We start from the raw sequence: 18,398 nt of genomic DNA on the forward strand, positions 1-18,398 counted from the left end.
CATTTAGTTGTGTTTTGTTACTTGTAACCGTGTGTACTGTATCAGGTTATCTCTTTATTGTCGTATCGCGTGTAAAGCCACGTTGAAAACGCGACGCGTGCCGCTTTGTTTACGGATCGTCAGCTGTTGCTACACGCATGCAACGGTCAAGTTTCAAAATATTTTAGCTCAGGTTCAAGGGAGCTGTCTAAATTGCACCCAGCAAGCTGAACTGGCGCTTTAATCTAGGCGAACGGTGAGGGTTGTGTGTGTGTGTGTTGCGTGTGTTGCGCAGGGCCGGTTCAGCAAACTGAACTGCCGCTCTAGGTTAAAGACGATCACCTCGCCCTCAACCCGAAAGTGAAAACAAAAGTGACCCGTTAGCAAAGTGAGGACGTGGGGTGTCGCAGATATAACTCAGGACGCGGGTGGTGAGGGAGGTGTCGCGGACGTCTCCCCCTCTATTGGTGCTGTGTCTTCCAAGGAGGAGGAGGAGGTGTTTGTGTGTGCGTCTGTGTGAAAAGAGCAGGTAGAGGGTGACGTGCTCCTCGCCAGTTCTTGGAGTTTTTGCTCAATTAAATAGTTTGTCGTCTGTTTTTTTATGTGCATCGTCTGTATTTACATTCACCCACTGGCAGCCAAAATCCACACCTTACACTATGAAGCGTGTATGCACTGTGACTACTTTTATATTGTTGATTACATGCTGGGCGTTTCACTCTGTCTCGCGCTGAAGGCTGTCAGTTTCGACCAATTGCAGCAGGCTGTCATCAGTCCAATCAGCGCAGATTAGCTTCGCGCTGAGGAGGGGTTTGGGAACTAATGAATCGCTGAACGATTCATATGGGAGTCGCTGGGATAATTAGGTAAAAATAAATGCAGATTATAAGCCTATGAAAGTGTTTTTTGACCTTGCATGCATATTAGACTGTTGTTGGAGACCCTTAAAACCTAAACATGACCCTATTTCATGTATAATATGGGCTCTTTAATGTAACCACGTACATTCTGTATATTGACTGATTGCTTGCCTTTATTTCCTATAATGTATAAACTTATTGTACGTTATACTTGTAAAATGGCCATTATTGATTATTAAAACATACTCAGCAAAAAAGAGGGTATGTTTCGTATTTTCAATGAAAATGAAAGGAGGCAGTAATGTTATAGGCTCCGTTTTGTTATAAGAATGCATACAGTGAAGATGACGCTCATATATGCAGCACGACACCTCAACATTTCTGCTGTCTGTTAAGTTGTTAATATCAAAATGAAAATAGCAGTTCCTTATATAATGTTTTCATTTTATTGTTAAGATAGTGAAACAACGTACGTATCCAGGATGAAGTGATGAGATTATAAAGTACACTGTTCCCTTTGAAGATTTACCCGACATGTCCTCGGGAGTTTTCCTGTTTTCCATATCAAACTTGCGAAGTCTGAACTTCGCAATGAAACAGGCCTCTACAGCGTTTCCAAAATGCTCCATTTTCGGCGCTCGAGAACTCAGGCGTAGTGTGGATGGATGGCGTAACCGTAGTAAAACTTAAGCGTTTTAAAACTAAAACGAATTAGTGTAAATGGGGCCTAAAACTGGAGATTTCAGTAGTTAAGTACTCAAAATTTCAATTGCACAAAAATCTACATGTATTGAACAAAAAATAAATAACCTCTTCATATATCACCCTTAAAATATAAGACTGTTAAGAGATTGTTGCCGTTTCACTGGCCATGCAATGGATGAAAATACAATGAAGAGATATTTAGTAGTACTTTATTCCAACTCATTATCTGCATAACATGGTTTTTATAGTGATTAAAGAGATCATCTTCAAGACAGGACTTTCTGTATGAAATGTGTACAAAATTTATGCTAAAATGAAAGAGTAAGTCAGTTTAATGGTGAAGGGATTGATCAAAAATGCCTATTGAAAGAAGGTTTGCGAAGATATTTCATGCTCCCTTGTAAAAGTAATTTTTAGTATTTTCAAAATACAGTATATTATTTTGATAAATTCGTGGCTGCTGTATTTTGTAGTTTATTTTCAAGCATTCAATCATTTTCTTTTTGGCTTAGTCCCTTTATTAATCTGGGCTCACCACAGTGGAATGAACCGCCAACTTATCCAGCTTATGTTTTACACAGTGGATGCCCTTCCAGCTGCAACCCATCCCTGGGAAACATCCATACACACCCATTCACACGCATACACTATGGAAAATTTAGCCTACCCTAATCACCTGTACCGCATGTCTTTGGACTTGTGGGGGAAACCGGAGCACCCGGAGGAAACCCACGCGAACACGGGGAGAACATGCAAACTTTACACAGAAACACCAACTGACCCAGCTGAGGCTCAAACCAGTGACCTTCTTGCTGTGAGGCAAACGTGCTACCCACTGCGCCACCGTGCAGCCTGTAGTTTATTTTAATACATGTAAACACTTGTAATTGGATCAACAAAAACACATCATAATACCAGGTGTAAACAGGGACTTAAGTCAAACCTATAATTTAGTATATGATGTCATCAAAATTGTACCCATAGTTTACATCATAATTTACATTGAGACATAGGGATTTTGCACAAGAAACTGGCTTTGCAGGTAATCCACAGTTGTTTTGAGAAATGCACTTTCTGTTTTGAAAATGTTAAAGATGATTTGCGAAATGTACCAAAGTGACTGAAACAAACTGTTATAAATGCTGTAGAAGTAGAATTCTTTAAAAATTCATTTACTAATAGAACCTTAGTTAATGTATTTTTACTGCGTTCTTGTGAAGTGTGTCAACTCCACCTTATAATTTAATTATTTGTTATATATAGAGTTGCAATCAGAATTATTAAACTCCCTGAATTATTAGCCCCCCTGTTTATTTCCCCCCCCCCTCAATTTCTGTTTAATGGAGAGATTTTTTTTCAACACATTTATAAACATAATAGTTTTAATAACTCATTTCTAAATGATTTATTTTATCTTTGCCATGATGACAGTCAATAATATTTTACTAGATGTTTTTCAAGACACTTCTATACAGCTTAAAGTGACATTAAAAGGCTTAACTTGGTTTATTAGCTTAACTAGGGAGGATAGGGTAATTGAGCAAGCTATTGTAAAAAGATAGTTTGTTCTGTAGACTATCGAAAAAATACATAGCTTAAAGGGGCTAATAATTTTGACCTTAAAATGTTTTTTAAACAATTTAAAACTGTTTTTATTCTAGCCGAAATAAAACAAATAAGGCTTTCTCCAGAAGAAAAAATATTATCAGACATACTGTGAAAATGTCCTTGCTCTGTTAAACATCATTTGGGAAATATTTAAAAAAATATATTTATATATTTCAAAGGGGGGGGGGGGGGTTAATAATTCTGATTGCAACTGTGTGTGTGTGTGTGTGTGTGTGTGCGCGCGTGCGTGCGTGCGTGCGTGCGTGCGTGCGTGTGTGCGTGCGTGCATGCGTGTGTATGCGTGTGTGTGTGTGTGTGTGTATATATGTATATATATATATCTTCAAGACAGATCAAGACAGTGTATTTATTTTTCATTGGCCATGGGTTGCTGTTTTTGACATCATTAAATGATTTTCAGCTTAAGTTCAGCCGTTTTAAGTAATTTAAGTAAACAAGTATTATTATATGATTATATGTGGTTGAAATGGCCTTGCTTGACTTTCTTGTACTAATCAGTCATCTCTTGTTCTATCTCAGGTTTGTTTATCAAGGAAATGTAAATGTAGTATTATGCATGTTCTGCCTGTTTTTTCCTGCAGGATCAGTATGGTAACTATGTTATCCAGCATGTTTTGGAGCATGGTCGACCAGAAGATAAGAGCAAGATAGTGGCAGAGGTCAGAGGGAAGGTTCTGGCCCTGAGTCAGCATAAATTTGCAAGGTCAGTCGATTCTGACAAAACTGTATTCTGGAGAAAAGGATTTTGTGGCAAGTACAATGCAAATTTGTCTATTTTGAGTTTATATACAGTTAACAAGTAAAGTCTCCACAACCACCACCAGTGTGCAGCAGCCACCAGCTTACTGGTGGAGAGGAGACAGAATGATGAAGCCACCTAGACAATATGATGATGCTTAGGAGGCAAAAAAAAGAGTCCGGTGGCAAGTTTGACCAGGATGTTGGAGACAGCATTTTTTTGGCACATAATGGAACTAAAATATAAAGGACAGGGCTTTATAGTGTCCCCATCTTTATACTGTATTTTTCAAAAATGAAACACATTATACTTAGCTTTTTTTTAATAATAATAATATATTATATAATAAATTTAAAATGTTCTATCAAATCAAAATATTACAATGAATTCCGAATAATCGTGTGACTTGAGTATAATGATGCAAAAAATGTCAGCTTTGAAATCACACTAATAAATTACATTTTAAAATATAGAAGAGCCATTGTGTTCAAGAATACAACTTGCTGATCTGGTTTAGGACCTAATCAAAATGAGCCTTTTAATAAACATATATACATATTAAATAAAAGTGCTGTCATGAAGCAATGGCTGCAGAGTTTAGCTCCAGCCCTGATCAAACACACCTAAACCAACTACTGTAAAGCTACGGTCACACCGGACTTTGTGTGTGCGAAATTCTGTCATGCGGCGCTGTGAAAAGGGGCGGGATTAAACAAGATGTTTAGACATTAAAAAAAGCGAGCGATTGCTCCATGCTTTAAATTTCTGTCCAGAGAGGTCCTGTTTTGATCCTCGATTGGTCTCACGCAGTCAAGTGATGCGATTTTGCAGGTCAGAGTTCACCAAGCTTGAACTTTGCACCGCAGCAACTTGCAAAACTTGACGCATGACCCTGCGTTTCCGGTCTGATGCATTCGCGTGCGTATGAATGGAAGTCTATGGGAGGAAAAGCCCAGTGTGACCACAGCTTTAGTGGGATCTCAAGGAACACTTGGTAATTAAAAACAGGTGTGATTGATCAAGGCTGCGGCTAAACTTTGATGGAAGGTAGATCTCCGAGAGCAGGGTTGAGCACCCAAGGTCTAGGCCAGGGGTGTCCAAACTCAGTCCTGGAGTTCTGGAGAGTTTAGCTCAAACCCTCGTCAAACACACCTGAACCAGCTAATCAAGCTATTACTAGATATACTAGAAACTTCCTAGCAGGTGTATTGAAGGTATTTGGAGCTAAATTTAACATGACACTGGCCTTCCAGGACCGAGATTGGACACCCCTGGTCTAGGCAGACAAGTAATCCAAGGCTGTTTCTAAAATAGCCTACTACTCGAGTAGGTCTACATTTGAATTTGAATTACTACATGACTGTTAGAAAAGTATGTTATATATAGTATGAATTTGAGTAGTATGAATGAAACTCGGACGTACTACATCCATCATTTGTCATGATGACATGATGATCAGTTGTGTCGCTTCACTCCCATTCATGAATTCTCTTCTGTGGCATCATGGGATAGTATAGCATCTATCGGAATCTAGCTGGAAGTAGTAGTATCAAGATCTTTGTATCAAGCTCCTTTATAATTAAGCATAAAATGTTTTTTTTTTTTTTTTTTTCTACTGGGTTAGTTTATGTTTCCAAGTAAATTTTGTATTGGATAAACTCTGAATATGGATGGTCATATTTTGTTTTTAGTTGTTTAGACCATTTTTCTATATATAAATCCCCTACAGAAACAAATCTCTTTTCTTTCTGTTCTTTTAAATTTTGAATGTCTTGAATTCCAGGAGTAAAGGCATGTTTTTTTTATTATTTATTGGACAGTAAATATATATATATATATATATATATATATATATATATATATATATATATATATATATATATATATATATATATATATATATGGGAGATCAAAAAAATTATTTAACTTATTCCATATCTTAAGAACATTAGTAATAATGTTTCAAATGGACAGAAATAAAATTTGTGGAAATGGGTAAAGTTATCTTAAATGTAATATAGTGTTTGAATTGGTTCAGATGAATATGCCTATTTGTTTTTGATAATGCATCTGCTTTTTTGGGATGATAACTCCTAAATGTTATTTTAAATGGAGTAGAATGAAAAAAAAAGTATGTACATATTCTCAGATAGGTAAATTAAGTTTTGTCCCCATTCATTGTAAAACCTGATAGTTTTAAAATTATTCTTATTATTTAGAGTTGGAATGGACATTTCTGGTTTTGTTATGTAAAAGTTCATCATCCATTTGTAATGATATAGGGGTCTGTTATTAATTAAAATAGGGGAGATTTAAACATTTTGCCTAACATTTGCTGCTAAAGGTTCCATTGCTAATGCAAAAAGATCTAGGAGGAGAGACGACAGCCTTGTCTTGTCCTCTGTACAATGGAAATGAGGCTGATAGTGCAAAGTTTGTGAGGACTGAAACATTTCAGTTGGCTTATGTTCATTAAAAAACGTATTTAAACTAAATTTTTATATTTGTATTCAAACTCAAGTCATTTTATGCAGCATAAAAAAAGATGTTACTTTGCTCATTTCTCTATTTTGTATAACTGATCATATCTGAAAGCTAACATATTTCTATACATGTCTGCCATTTATAGCAATGTTGTGGAGAAGTGTGTGATTCATTCATCCCGGGCAGAGAGGGCCCTGCTCATCGATGAAGTATGCTGTCAAAAGGATGGCCCTCACAGTGCTCTCTACACCATGATGAAGGACCAGTATGCAAATTATGTTGTTCAAAGAATGATTGACATGGCTGAGCCTGCCCAGCGTAAGATCATTATGCACAAGGTACAAGCACAGAACATTTTGTTACCTTTGTAAAAGTTACAGTTAATATAATTACGGATAGAATTTTAAACAATTCATCTTGTCAATTCCAGATTCGGCCACATATTGCCACTCTTCGGAAATATACATATGGAAAGCACATCCTGGCTAAGCTGGAAAAGTACTACATGAAGAGTGGATCAGACCTAGGCCCTATTGGGGGCCCTACTAATGGCCTAATGTAGGGACCTTTAACCTTGCCTCATTCTAAACATGCAATGTTAATTATGGGCATCTTCACCTCAATGGAGTTATCTGTTATACTCCATAGGAGGGTCACCAAAAAAAAAAAAAAAAAAAAACAAAAGCAAGGAAAAGAAGTAAGCTTTAATGAAAGAGACAGCAAAATTTTATCAGTCCCTTGTACAGTCTGTTGTTACCACTTCTACTCTCACCAGAGTTTGTGGTCTGTTGGTTATTTCCCGGGTAAGGCACAACTCCTTTGTTTATGATGTAATTGATGTAACTGACTGTTTTTCTAGTAAACATTTTGTAATTTTTTTTTTAACCTTGTACATTTTCTGTAAAAAAGACATGCAGAAAATTTACAGTTCTTACAATGAACACCAGCAAGTGACTTTATAAAGCCAAACTGAATAATACTTTTTAACATTTTTTTTTTAATCCAGACTTCTAAATGGCATTTAAGATGTTACTAATGGGCCCTATTTTCGCACAATGATACGTATGCCAAAGCTGCTAATAAAAAAAAAATTATAATAGTAAACCAATCAGCTTAATCTTTACAAATTGGTTTGTCAGCCACAAGTTATTTATGCTGATATTTATATATCCTAGTTTAATCAATTATATTGTGGCTGTTTTTTATTTTATTTTATTTTATTCATGTGGATACGATATTTTACTTACAGCTCCTTTTTTTAAGATGTGTAGTTGCAATATGTTATTCACCCCACTGGTTCCACACGTGTCTTGGTTTACTACTATGTTTTTTGTGTGAAATCTGAGGGCACTTGTGCTTCTGCATTTTTACATTGCTATTGGACTGATAGCATAGCAGACAGGTGAAAACTGGGATACTTTTTCCATGTTTAGAGTGTGTGAATGTCTGAAGGGCCAGGAAATATTTGGCAGATATTGATTTCATATTTTGACAAACAATTTTATTTGTAATCATGTTTGTGTAACACCAAGTAGCTTTTTGAACACTGCCCTAGAAACAGTATAGTTATGTACTAATTATCATCTTTTTACATTATGATAGCTAAAGCAAAGTGTACAGCATTTTTATGTACAAGTAAATATTATATTTCTGTGTTTTGGGTGTGGGTGGAGACTGTACTTGAGTGTTGACACTCTTCTGACCAGAGACAAGAGTTAGGTTTCTGTTTCTGTCTTTAGTGTCAAGCCAAAATACTTGACTTCTGAGCAAGTATAAAAGAATTGATTAATGAATGTCAAGCAAATGGACAGCATTTTGTGATGTAGAGTGATCATTTGCAGAAGTATACGATTTCACAAAACGGACATAATCTTTCTGTATGGTTAATATATTAATGGCTTTCATTATCTTGCTTCATATGAATGAATGTAGAATACATGTAGTTTATGTGGAGTTAAGTGTAAGTTTATTAGTTAAATAGAAGAAAAAAAACTAGTGGTGTTGGATAGGCCTTGCTGAATTGCATAGTGATTTGCTTTTATTTCATCTGTACAGATGTACATTTGTAAACGTAAATGCTGTAAATGGAATGTCTTTTACACTTTTTGGAAAATAAATAAAATAGCAAAATGTGCATTTTGATGTTTAAATATTCATCACTCCCTTTGAATATAATGTGTATACAGTTTTCTTTGATCAAGTGTTTTTTATGCATCAATCTCAAGATGGTTTTGTTTTTAATCATTTCTTGGAAAAGGTCAGCCTTTTTATGTACCTGGTGCAATGTCACCTGTTTGACTGTCATTTTGACTTGTGGCAGTTGAAAAAAAAAAAAAAAGTTAATGAATAAAAGGAAACATGGGGCAGTGTTTGGTCCTACCTGCCACCATGGAAATTTCACAATGACACAATAATTATTTTTGTATGAATCAATGCTGTATTTTGGAGCAGCTACAAACTTGTAAGCAAAGTAATTGTAAGATATTGTCAATTATATAAATATGAACATATGAGTTTTGTCACACCGTCAAATCATGTACATATTCAGGTGGCCTTATGTACATTTCCAGAAATTAGATGAGAAATTGTTATTATTATTTTTAAGTTTTCAAGCTGAATTGTGACTATGTATGATTAAACTGTTCTTCTAACATTTGATTTTTGGGTTTCAAGCTTTTGTTATTCACTCTAAATACACTACACTTATTGCACTCTCACTGCCAGCCCAAAGCAATATTTCTGTTTGGTCTGCCTGCAGTCACTAATTCTATTATCATTCTATTCTAAACTAATATTTGATCATTAAAACAATATATTTAAATGTTTTCCACATGAAAATTATTTTGTCTCCAAATGACTTGTAATTAATATAATTTTAATTTAATCTCATTAAATGCCATACATATGCAACTTTCTTCCCTCCTAGTCACATCAGCACACATGCTCCATTTTCAGTCATAATTGGCACTAAAATAAACTGATAAACACTACTAAATGGCAACTGACTGTCTTGGCCTAGTTATATACACAACCACTGCAATTTCAATAGTATATTTAACTTTATTATATTTCTCATTCCCACTTTATTCTGTTGTAATGTAAGTTAATATATATTATATACAAACATTAAAGCTTTATAGTTAAAATACTTCTTTGTATCTTAATTATATGTTTATGCTGCATTTTGGCAAATGTGGTATGCTTTAATTTGATTAAAAATAATTTAATAACTATACATTGCTATTTATATATGAATATATAACTATATAGTCATAAACTAATTATATAATTAGTTTTTATTTTATTATTCAAAAATAAAAAGTATAACACAGAATACCCACCACCATGTCAAAAATATCAAGTTTTACTATGTATGTATGAATATTTGGTCAGATTTTTAACAAATACCAAGCCCTGTGATGCTGTCACTTTGCCTTGCATTTAAAAAAAGTAACCATATTAATTTACTTGTCTATTGATTAAGCGATTAATTTAGTACATAGTTTTCATGTCAAAGTTTTTAGACCATATTTACATTTTAACTGACAAGCCAACTTGTAGGCTACAGTAGAAATTTATCTACATCTAATCATCTGTAATCTTATCCATTGTGTTTTTGCTGGAAAGTTTAATCAGTTATAAATAATTTGTTCAATAACTGGTTACACACAACACAGCTTGTGGAGTCCCTTTAAAGTAAATAACCCAAGCAGCTTCTGCCGTGATGCAGTGAATTTTCTCACTAGATGGTGCAACTTGCTTTGCTCTCATTTTATGATATACAGTAGATTTCAAATACTTCTATTCCAGTGCCAGGAATTCAAAATGAAAACTGATAGGAGAATATAATATATATATATATATATATATATATATATATATATATATATATATATATATATATATATATATATATATATATATATATATATATATATATATATATAAATATAAATTCAATTCACCTTTATCTCTACAGCGCTTTTACAATGTAGATTGTGTCAAAGCAGCTTCACATAGAAGATTATAGTAAATTGAAACTGTGTCAATCCAGTTTTCAGAGTTTAAGTTCAGTTCAGTTTAGCTCAGTTCAGTGTGGTTTAATATTCACTGCTGAAAGTCCAAACACTGAAAAGCAGATCCATCGATGCACAGCTCTACAGGTCCCGAACCATGCAAGCCAGTGGCGACAGCGGCGATGAAAAAACTTCACCAATTGGCGAAAGTGAAAAAAACCTCGAGAGAAACCAGGCTCTGTTGAGCCCGACCATTTCTCCTCTGGCCAAATGTCTTGTGCAGAGTTGCAGTCTAGATGCCAGAGGCGGGAGAAGCTGGACGTCAGTGAGACTCGTCTGTCCCTGGAGAGTCACAGGAATCAGTCTCATGCTCCCTACTCTTCCATGACCATATATATATATATATATATATATATATATATATATATATATATATATAGCAAAACTGATTTTCTTTTCAAACCACTGATCAGAAAACATGGCTCTCTCAATAACTCTTGCTTCAAAATCAAAAGGGTTTTGATAAACTGTTACCAAAATAACTCTATTAAATGTTCAATTGTTTGAAGACTGTACAATTACTAAGCCAGAACTGAACATTGCCTATGAAGACAGCTGCAATTCAAAGAGACAAAAGTTTTGGAAGTGATGGGTGTTTTAACATCTAATCCAGTTTCCTTGGAAATAACAATAATAAACTACATAAATGTATCCCATTTATTTTACCCCAGACCTCCTGAGCAAAAAAGCATGCTGTGTGATTTATGCAGCTTTTTTCCAGTAGTTTTAACAATTTTCCTAAACTCTTCCTACAACAAAGCACAACATTCGTCTGTGTAGGCTATGCACTTAACAGTTGTTGCTTTGACATTGCAAAACACAAATTTAAAATGCAATAATTTTTTGACCAAAGCCCAAAACAATGCAATGTAAACAATGTAACACTGACAGAACATAGAAGCTGAAATTATAGGCCAAAGTTAGAGTGAGCCAAGGTTATTAAAGTTATGGAAAACAAACAAAAAAAAACGAAAACTAGAATTGAAAAATGTTCATTAACTGAAATAAAAATAAAAACGAGAGTTTTTCATAGAACTAGAACTAACAAACTGTATTGTGTACATACAAAACTAACTGAAACTAACTAAAATTATAGCAGAAACATCCTTCGTTTTCATCTTCGTAAATGTATTTAATACAGAAGCCTACTGTATGATTTTAAAAGAAATCTATTTACTTCGCGCTGCAGATGTTTGACCCGTATGGCACCTCAGAATCTGAAATCCTGCTCCATCCAGTCAGTTCTCGCTGTTGCTTCCGTGACAAAAACATGAGGTGGACATGACAGCAGCACGGTGACATATTCAATACGACACAAGCAGACACTTAAAAGTGTTAATTTAACACATTTGTGCCCAATTATAGGTTTTATTTTTTTTCCCTATTAGTGATCCTGATCGCGAACGAATCATTCTCTTTAACTGGATCTTTCAAGTGAATCGGTTGAACTAGTTCAAATCGAACTGAATCATTTGAAACGATTTGTGTCTCCAGTAAGCCTTTATCCACAAACTACTTACTTTTTAACAAACCTGATACCCCCTCTCTGACTCGAAATAAACCAATTTCCTGAGATATTCAGTTATTAGAACACTGAGATCAGATTTGAGAACAATAACTTCGACCTCTATACAATATGATCAATAATGAAAAAAATCCTATAATGTACGATAATTTCAGCATTTTACGGCATTTAAAATTTATTTCATTGTAATCTTATGGGACTTCTATACTTACTGATCTAGCTGCATCTTTTGTCTACTGTCTGTGAGGAGAATCTCATCTTACACATCTTCTCAGCCAATCAACGTGGAGAATGTCTGGTTTATACTTTTGCGTCAAGTGATCGGCGTGACATACAAAACAAAACTTTCCATCCGGAGCTCCTTCACGGAACTCCACACTTGTAAACAATCGCTCCATTGGGCTCACGCGGCTCTGGGTCTCACCCACACTCAACAGCGCTATCAAGCCGACCAATCACAGAGCCTGCGCTATGCATCGTTGCGACATGTAGTTACATTTTTTGAGAGGTGCGCGTCAGCGTCGCCGAAGGCCACGGTGAGGGCTATGCATCCACGCATAGGCCGCACCGTAGCATACGCCTGGCGCTTGACGCAAAAGTATAAAACAGCCTTTAACATTCCTGTCGCTCATGGCCATGCCTAGGTCAGTAGTTTTCAGGTTGAATCATCAGGTCGATCGTTTGAGCAATGAAGTTTTAAAAATAAGTGCTGAAATGGAAGATGAGAAGGACAGGGGAGTTTGTCCTTGATGTTCTCGTTTTTCCCCATTCAAATGCGTCATGTGAACATGTTTTTTCCAAAATCAATCTCATTAAAACAAAGCCACAAAATCGGCTCATTACTGATACTCTAAATGGGCTCATGCACACTTCAAAGTGTGTTAAAAATTCATAAGGGTGCACTGCATTCAAGCCAAGCAGCACTATTTTGCGGTCCAATTTGTACCACAAAATGAATCCCTCAACACCTAGCAACAAGCAGGTATCCGATGACAGCAACTTGGAGGTAGAGTTTAAACTTTCTAAGGTACGCCTAGATTATAATTTTTTTTTACATATTTTGGTAATTTGCACGTTGTGTCAAAACCGATTTGTTTAAATAATAGCTTTATACTCTCCAATTGACTTGTGTACGATAATTTTCCTCCAATCTTGAGGTTCTGATACAATACTTTGACATTTCCAATCTGGCAACACTGGCCGAAAATTAAAAGAAAGGATCTGGTGAAACGTAAGTTCATTTCATAACAGAAAATCATAATGGAATTTAATTAACTGAATCATGCTTAAGCTGGGTTGCAAAACTTAATTATAAGAACTTTTTCGGGTCATGGTGATGTTTTAAGTGACTGAAATTATGATTGCTGACTACATATATTTAATATGTCGAGTCCAAACATGGGAGAATTGTCACAAAAGATCTGGTTCGTGTTAAAGTCAGAACTTCCCATACTGTGTATCTAACCTCAGAAGCAGGCTTGCACACATTGTACTTAGGGCTGCTATCTTGTGGGCTGTTGTATTTGCATTTGAGGATGGGTAGATGGTAGTGGTAGATGATGGGGGTCATGTGTTCTCTGAATACATTTTTCAAAAAATGCATCTTTAGTTGAGTTTTTATCATACAATATTTATTTTGATAATTTTGAATCTTGCACCTAACAAATATCCTTATTTACAAAAAATATATATTGTTGAAAAACTAAAAACACTGAAACTAATAAAAACTAAACTAAAACTAAGCAATTTCAAAATATAGAGACTAATAAAAATTACAGAGGAAACTGTAAGACTCAAATGGTCCATTGCATGTTCAAAAATTGACGGAGATCTGAGTTGAAAATTAAGAAGTTTTATTTTGAATGCAAGAAGTTAGAGAATACAAGTTCTGTGCAGGAGAGATGTACTACCGTATCAGCCCCGCCCATTAGGCTCTCCTTCATGCTTTTTATACTGTCTCTCTCACACTCTCTAACCCTCAACCCTATTGACTTGTATGGTGTTGTCTTGACAGTTTGACCATTCAGCAACCAGATATTCCTCTTCCTGGTATCTGTGTATCTTCTCTTGACAGTTCACCTTTTAAGGCAGATGTTTCAGAGCACGTACACACAGCTCATACGTTCTGTCATTCTCAGACCTTTCTACATTCTCCATCCACCCCCACCCGATAACAGGATGCGCTATTTTCTAGCATCCTGCAACACTTCTCTATACTTGTGCAAATAATATAGTAGTTAACCCTTTAAAGCAAAAGCCTTCATGTCTGCATTTATTAGTAAATGTTTAGCAAAATCTAACAATAAAAAATGCTATCCTTCAAAACCCACGTGAACACGGGGAGAACATGCAAACTCCACACAGAAATACCAACTGACCCAGCCGAGGCTCAAACCAGCGACCATCTTGCTGTGAGGTGATCGTATATATATATATATATATATATATATATATATATATATATATATATATATATATATATATATATATATATATATATCCTAGTGGTATACAATGATATAAGATATCATTGTATACCAGATATAACTGATGCATTGCTGCTGTTGGATGCATTGCTGCTGTTTCCTGTTGCTCTGTTTCCTGTTGCTCTCTAGCCGAGTGTAGCTGTGTGTGTTGCTCTCTAGCTAGCCGAGTGTAGCTCTAGTTTAGCTCACCTGCTCTGCAAGTTCAGTTTTTATTTTAAATTTGATTACTAGACATCGTGATCAAACTCCACCGATTATTTTAAATACTAACTTACTAAATATTAAGTACTACCACCGTGAGCTCACTGTGTCAGCATCGCAGCTAGCATATTTCAGTTTCTTATTTTACTTTCTATATTTCATACAGTCCAGCCGTATGTACACTTTGGCTCAACTTTTGGCCTGTTTTCTCTGTCCTATATAACTGTTTACAATCCCATATCAAGACTATAAAACTCTGTCGATCAAATTAATTACAAGCTCTTTAATTTTAAATCTCCCCCATGGTCACAGCAAAGCAGTTCACGTGTAAACAGCTCACAGTTGTGCTTATTATTCAGACTCCTGCTTGCTTTTCTTTCTTTTTTTTCCAGTTTGTTTGCTGATTGTTTTTTCTTACATGCATTGTAGTTTATCTACTTACTCGTGCCTGACTGCACCCTTTATATTGCACTTGTGTATTTCATTCAGATTTTGCTCGTGCTTATCGCTTTATTTTTTTTGCTTTCACTTTCTAGTTTGCTAGCTCGCGCCTGGGGGTATTCCAGAAAGCAGGTTATGTGTCATATCCGGGTAAGTTTGAGAGTAAGTAAGTGGATAACCTCAGCTTTGGTTCCAAAATCGGAGGTAACTTCTGGGGTATGTTAAGTAGCCATAGCAACTTTCTTTATATTTGGGGTTATAGGATCGGGGTCAGCGACGTCAGCTGAAACATATCCAAGAGGCTTGGAGTTAATGATACCTTCTTTTTCAATGAGTATGGTGTGCAACACGTCCTTTGGTAGAGGTTGAGTTCCCACAGCAACCTGGAGTGCATTCTTGATGGAGCGAATCTCCCGCTCCCATACACCTCCGAAATGTGGAGCATTAGGTGGGTTGAATTTAAACTCAATTTGGTAACTTGCCAGCTGCTGTTGAAGCTGTGTTTTTATTTCCTCAAAGGCTGCACTCAATTCCGCATCTGCCCCTCGAAAATTAGTCCCTCGATCTGAGAGGATCTCCACTGTTCTGCCTCGCCGTGCAATGAATCGACGGAGGGCTAATCAGAAAGCATCCAAATCCATTGAATTGAGCCGGTCCAAGTGTACTGCACGGTTGTTAAACACTTGAAAATCACTCCCGATCTCTTCTCATGGCGCCTGCCAATCTTAGCAATGAATGACCCATAGCAGTCGATGCCCGTTGAGTGGAACGGTGGAGAAAAGATACGGAGGCGAGCTGATGGTAGGTCAGCCATTTGAGGAATTCTAGGGCGTGCTCTCAATCGTTGGCACTCTGTGCATTGAAGCGGATGTTTCTTTATAACCTGCCGCCCCTTCAAGATCCAATACTGCCTCCTGATCTCTGCGAAGACTCTCTCAGATCCACTATGCAGCAGGCGCTCGTCATAGTCTTTGATTAGAAGGGCAGTAGCAGGATGATGTGAGTCGAGCACTATAGGATGGATCTCAAAGTCACTAATCTGTTGCATTCGTCGTAACCTCCCTCCTACTCTGATGAGGTTAGTTCCCTCGTCCAGCTCTGGTGCTAAGTGCCTAAGCCTACCGTTGATTCGAACGGGTTGGCCTGCCTTAAGAGAGGTGAACTCCTCTGGAAAGCTGCTTGCTTGGCATGCTCTTAGAAGGGTGAGTTCAGCTACGCGGTAGCTATTGCTAGACTGAGTATGAACAGGCTCTCCTCTACCCTGACATTGGAGGCGGACAGCTTCTACCAGGTCCTTCCATGATATGAACTGACTTGCATCTGGCACACTGTCCTCCTGTTGTACTGATGCAAAGTTACAGAGTGTTATATTTCTCAGTTCATCAGACTGGAATAGTGGAGTAGAATGTGGTTTCTCTGGTCTCCTGTCAGGAGCTTGCAACAGAAAGGATAGCCCTTTACTCCACCTGTTGGGGGTACCTAGCTCTAGAAGTTTCTTCCCTCTTGTCAAGTCATCCGCTGTATTACTCAGCGTATCCACATAACGCCAGGCTCGCAGATCTGTAAGTTCTTGTATCTCTGATACATGAGCACCAACAAATACCTTAAATCTGCATGACTCTGATTGCAACCACTCCAGAACTGTCGTGAAGTCTGTCCACAATGTAGTCTGCTGCAATGTGACTGACAATTCTGACTGTATCACATTGGCAAGCTGCGCTCCTGCCAGCGCTGCGCACAAGTCCAGTCGTGACATAGTCTGTTGCCGTTTTGGGGCAACTTTTGATCTGGCCATAACGAATGATACATTTTTAGCGCCACCTTGTGTGGAATAGAGGTAGGCTACTGCTCCGTAGGCCTTCTCAGAGGCATCACAGAAAATGTGAAGATGATGTTCAGTGTTCAGGGCTGATCCATTCCATCTGGAAGGTAACTACGAGGGATTAAGATGGCACTGATATTTGGCAATTCACTCTCCCATTGCTTCCAGGATTCACAGAGATCCAGAGGGAGATCTGGATCATCCCAGTCTCACCTCTTAGCCCACAGCTGCTGCACAAGAACTTTAGCCCTGGTTAGGTATGGTGTAAGGTACCCTAGCGGGTCATACTGACTGGCCAGTATCTTATAGATTGTGCGCATGGTAAGAGTTGAATGCTCAATGGGTCGATATCTGTAGCCCAGTGTATCTGAACTGCAGTTCCAGCAGAGTCCTAATGCAGGCTCTCTCTGATCAATCTGATTATGCTCCAGCCACACTTCCATGTCCTTAGATCTGGCGTCGGGGGGCAGGTGAGCCACAACTGATGATCGATTGCTAGCCCATTGTCTGATATCAAATCCACCATCAGCTAGTAAGCTACGCAAGTCATTAACCCTAGCTTGGGCTGCTGCAGCATTGGGGTGACTCTCCAAACAATTATCAACATAGAAACTGCGCTCAACCGACTCAATGAGACCCAGTGTACTGCGTGGGTGTTCTCTGACATGCCTCTGCAATGCATAGATAGCGCAGCAGGGACTACTAGTTGTCCCGAAAGGTAGCACCTGCCATTCATATATCTCTGATGGGGCTTCCTGCTGTAAGTCCCTCCAAAGGAATCGTAACAGAGGAATGTCCTCGGGCAACAGGCGAACCTGGTGGAACATTCCTCTTATATCCCCACTGATTGCCACTTGATGTTGCCGGAATCGCAGTAGGACCCCTATGAGGGAAGGCCCCAGGTTCGGACCTGGCAGTAACTGTTCTTTTAGGGAGGTGCCCTTGTACACGTGGGAACAATTGAACACTAGCCGTGCTTTATTATTATGATAAATGAGATGATGTGGCAGATACCAAGACTCCTCTGAGTTCTTAGCTTCCTCTGCCCTAATCTGCTTCACATAGCCAGCTTGAATCAGTCTGTTCATTTCTCCCTTATAAGCAGCTGCTTTCTCCGGCTGATCTCCGAGTCTCCTTTCTGTGTTACGTAGATTGGCTAGTACCGACTCTTGGGGAGCTCTCAGCTTAGGAGCTTCCGCTGGGCGTAAGAGTGAGGTGGCATAACGTTCATTAACCAATAATCTGCGAGTTTTAGTATCTAGAATCTTGATGGACTATTGGTCTTGTCTAGACCGAATAACAACCTTCTTGCTGCGGTAAGGTAATGAGTCTAATTGCCACAGTCGTTCCACATCTCTATAAAGCGTGTCATGTGTTGCTGAGGCAGTGAAGAAATAGCTCTGAGTCATGGTGGTACCTTTGTTTGGGAGGCCTTCTGAGCCTTGAAGAGC

The 18,398-nt window shown here is 37.5% G+C and overlaps 2 protein-coding genes across 4 annotated transcripts in view; one reads left to right on the top strand and one right to left on the bottom strand.

Moving 5' to 3' along the window:
* LOC130247579 (pumilio homolog 2-like) overlaps positions 1–9,054 on the top strand; it is a 151,149-nt gene extending 142,095 nt beyond the window's left edge. For all 3 annotated transcript variants that reach the window (XM_056480878.1, XM_056480877.1, XM_056480879.1), the window contains 3 exons: positions 3,755–3,876; positions 6,542–6,734; positions 6,827–9,054. In XM_056480878.1, the coding sequence (XP_056336853.1) occupies positions 3,755–3,876; positions 6,542–6,734; positions 6,827–6,958 (447 nt within the window). In that variant the 3' untranslated portion in view covers positions 6,959–9,054. The remainder of the gene's footprint in view (positions 1–3,754; positions 3,877–6,541; positions 6,735–6,826) is intronic.
* The window catches only part of LOC130247582 (HERV-H_2q24.3 provirus ancestral Env polyprotein), a 92,607-nt gene that overhangs the window by 57,505 nt on the left and 16,704 nt on the right, over positions 1–18,398 (bottom strand). The gene's annotated exons all lie outside the window — the stretch shown is intronic.

This window comes from Danio aesculapii, chromosome 20, assembly GCF_903798145.1.
Source record: "Danio aesculapii chromosome 20, fDanAes4.1, whole genome shotgun sequence".
Classification (NCBI taxonomy): Eukaryota; Metazoa; Chordata; class Actinopteri; order Cypriniformes; family Danionidae; genus Danio; species Danio aesculapii.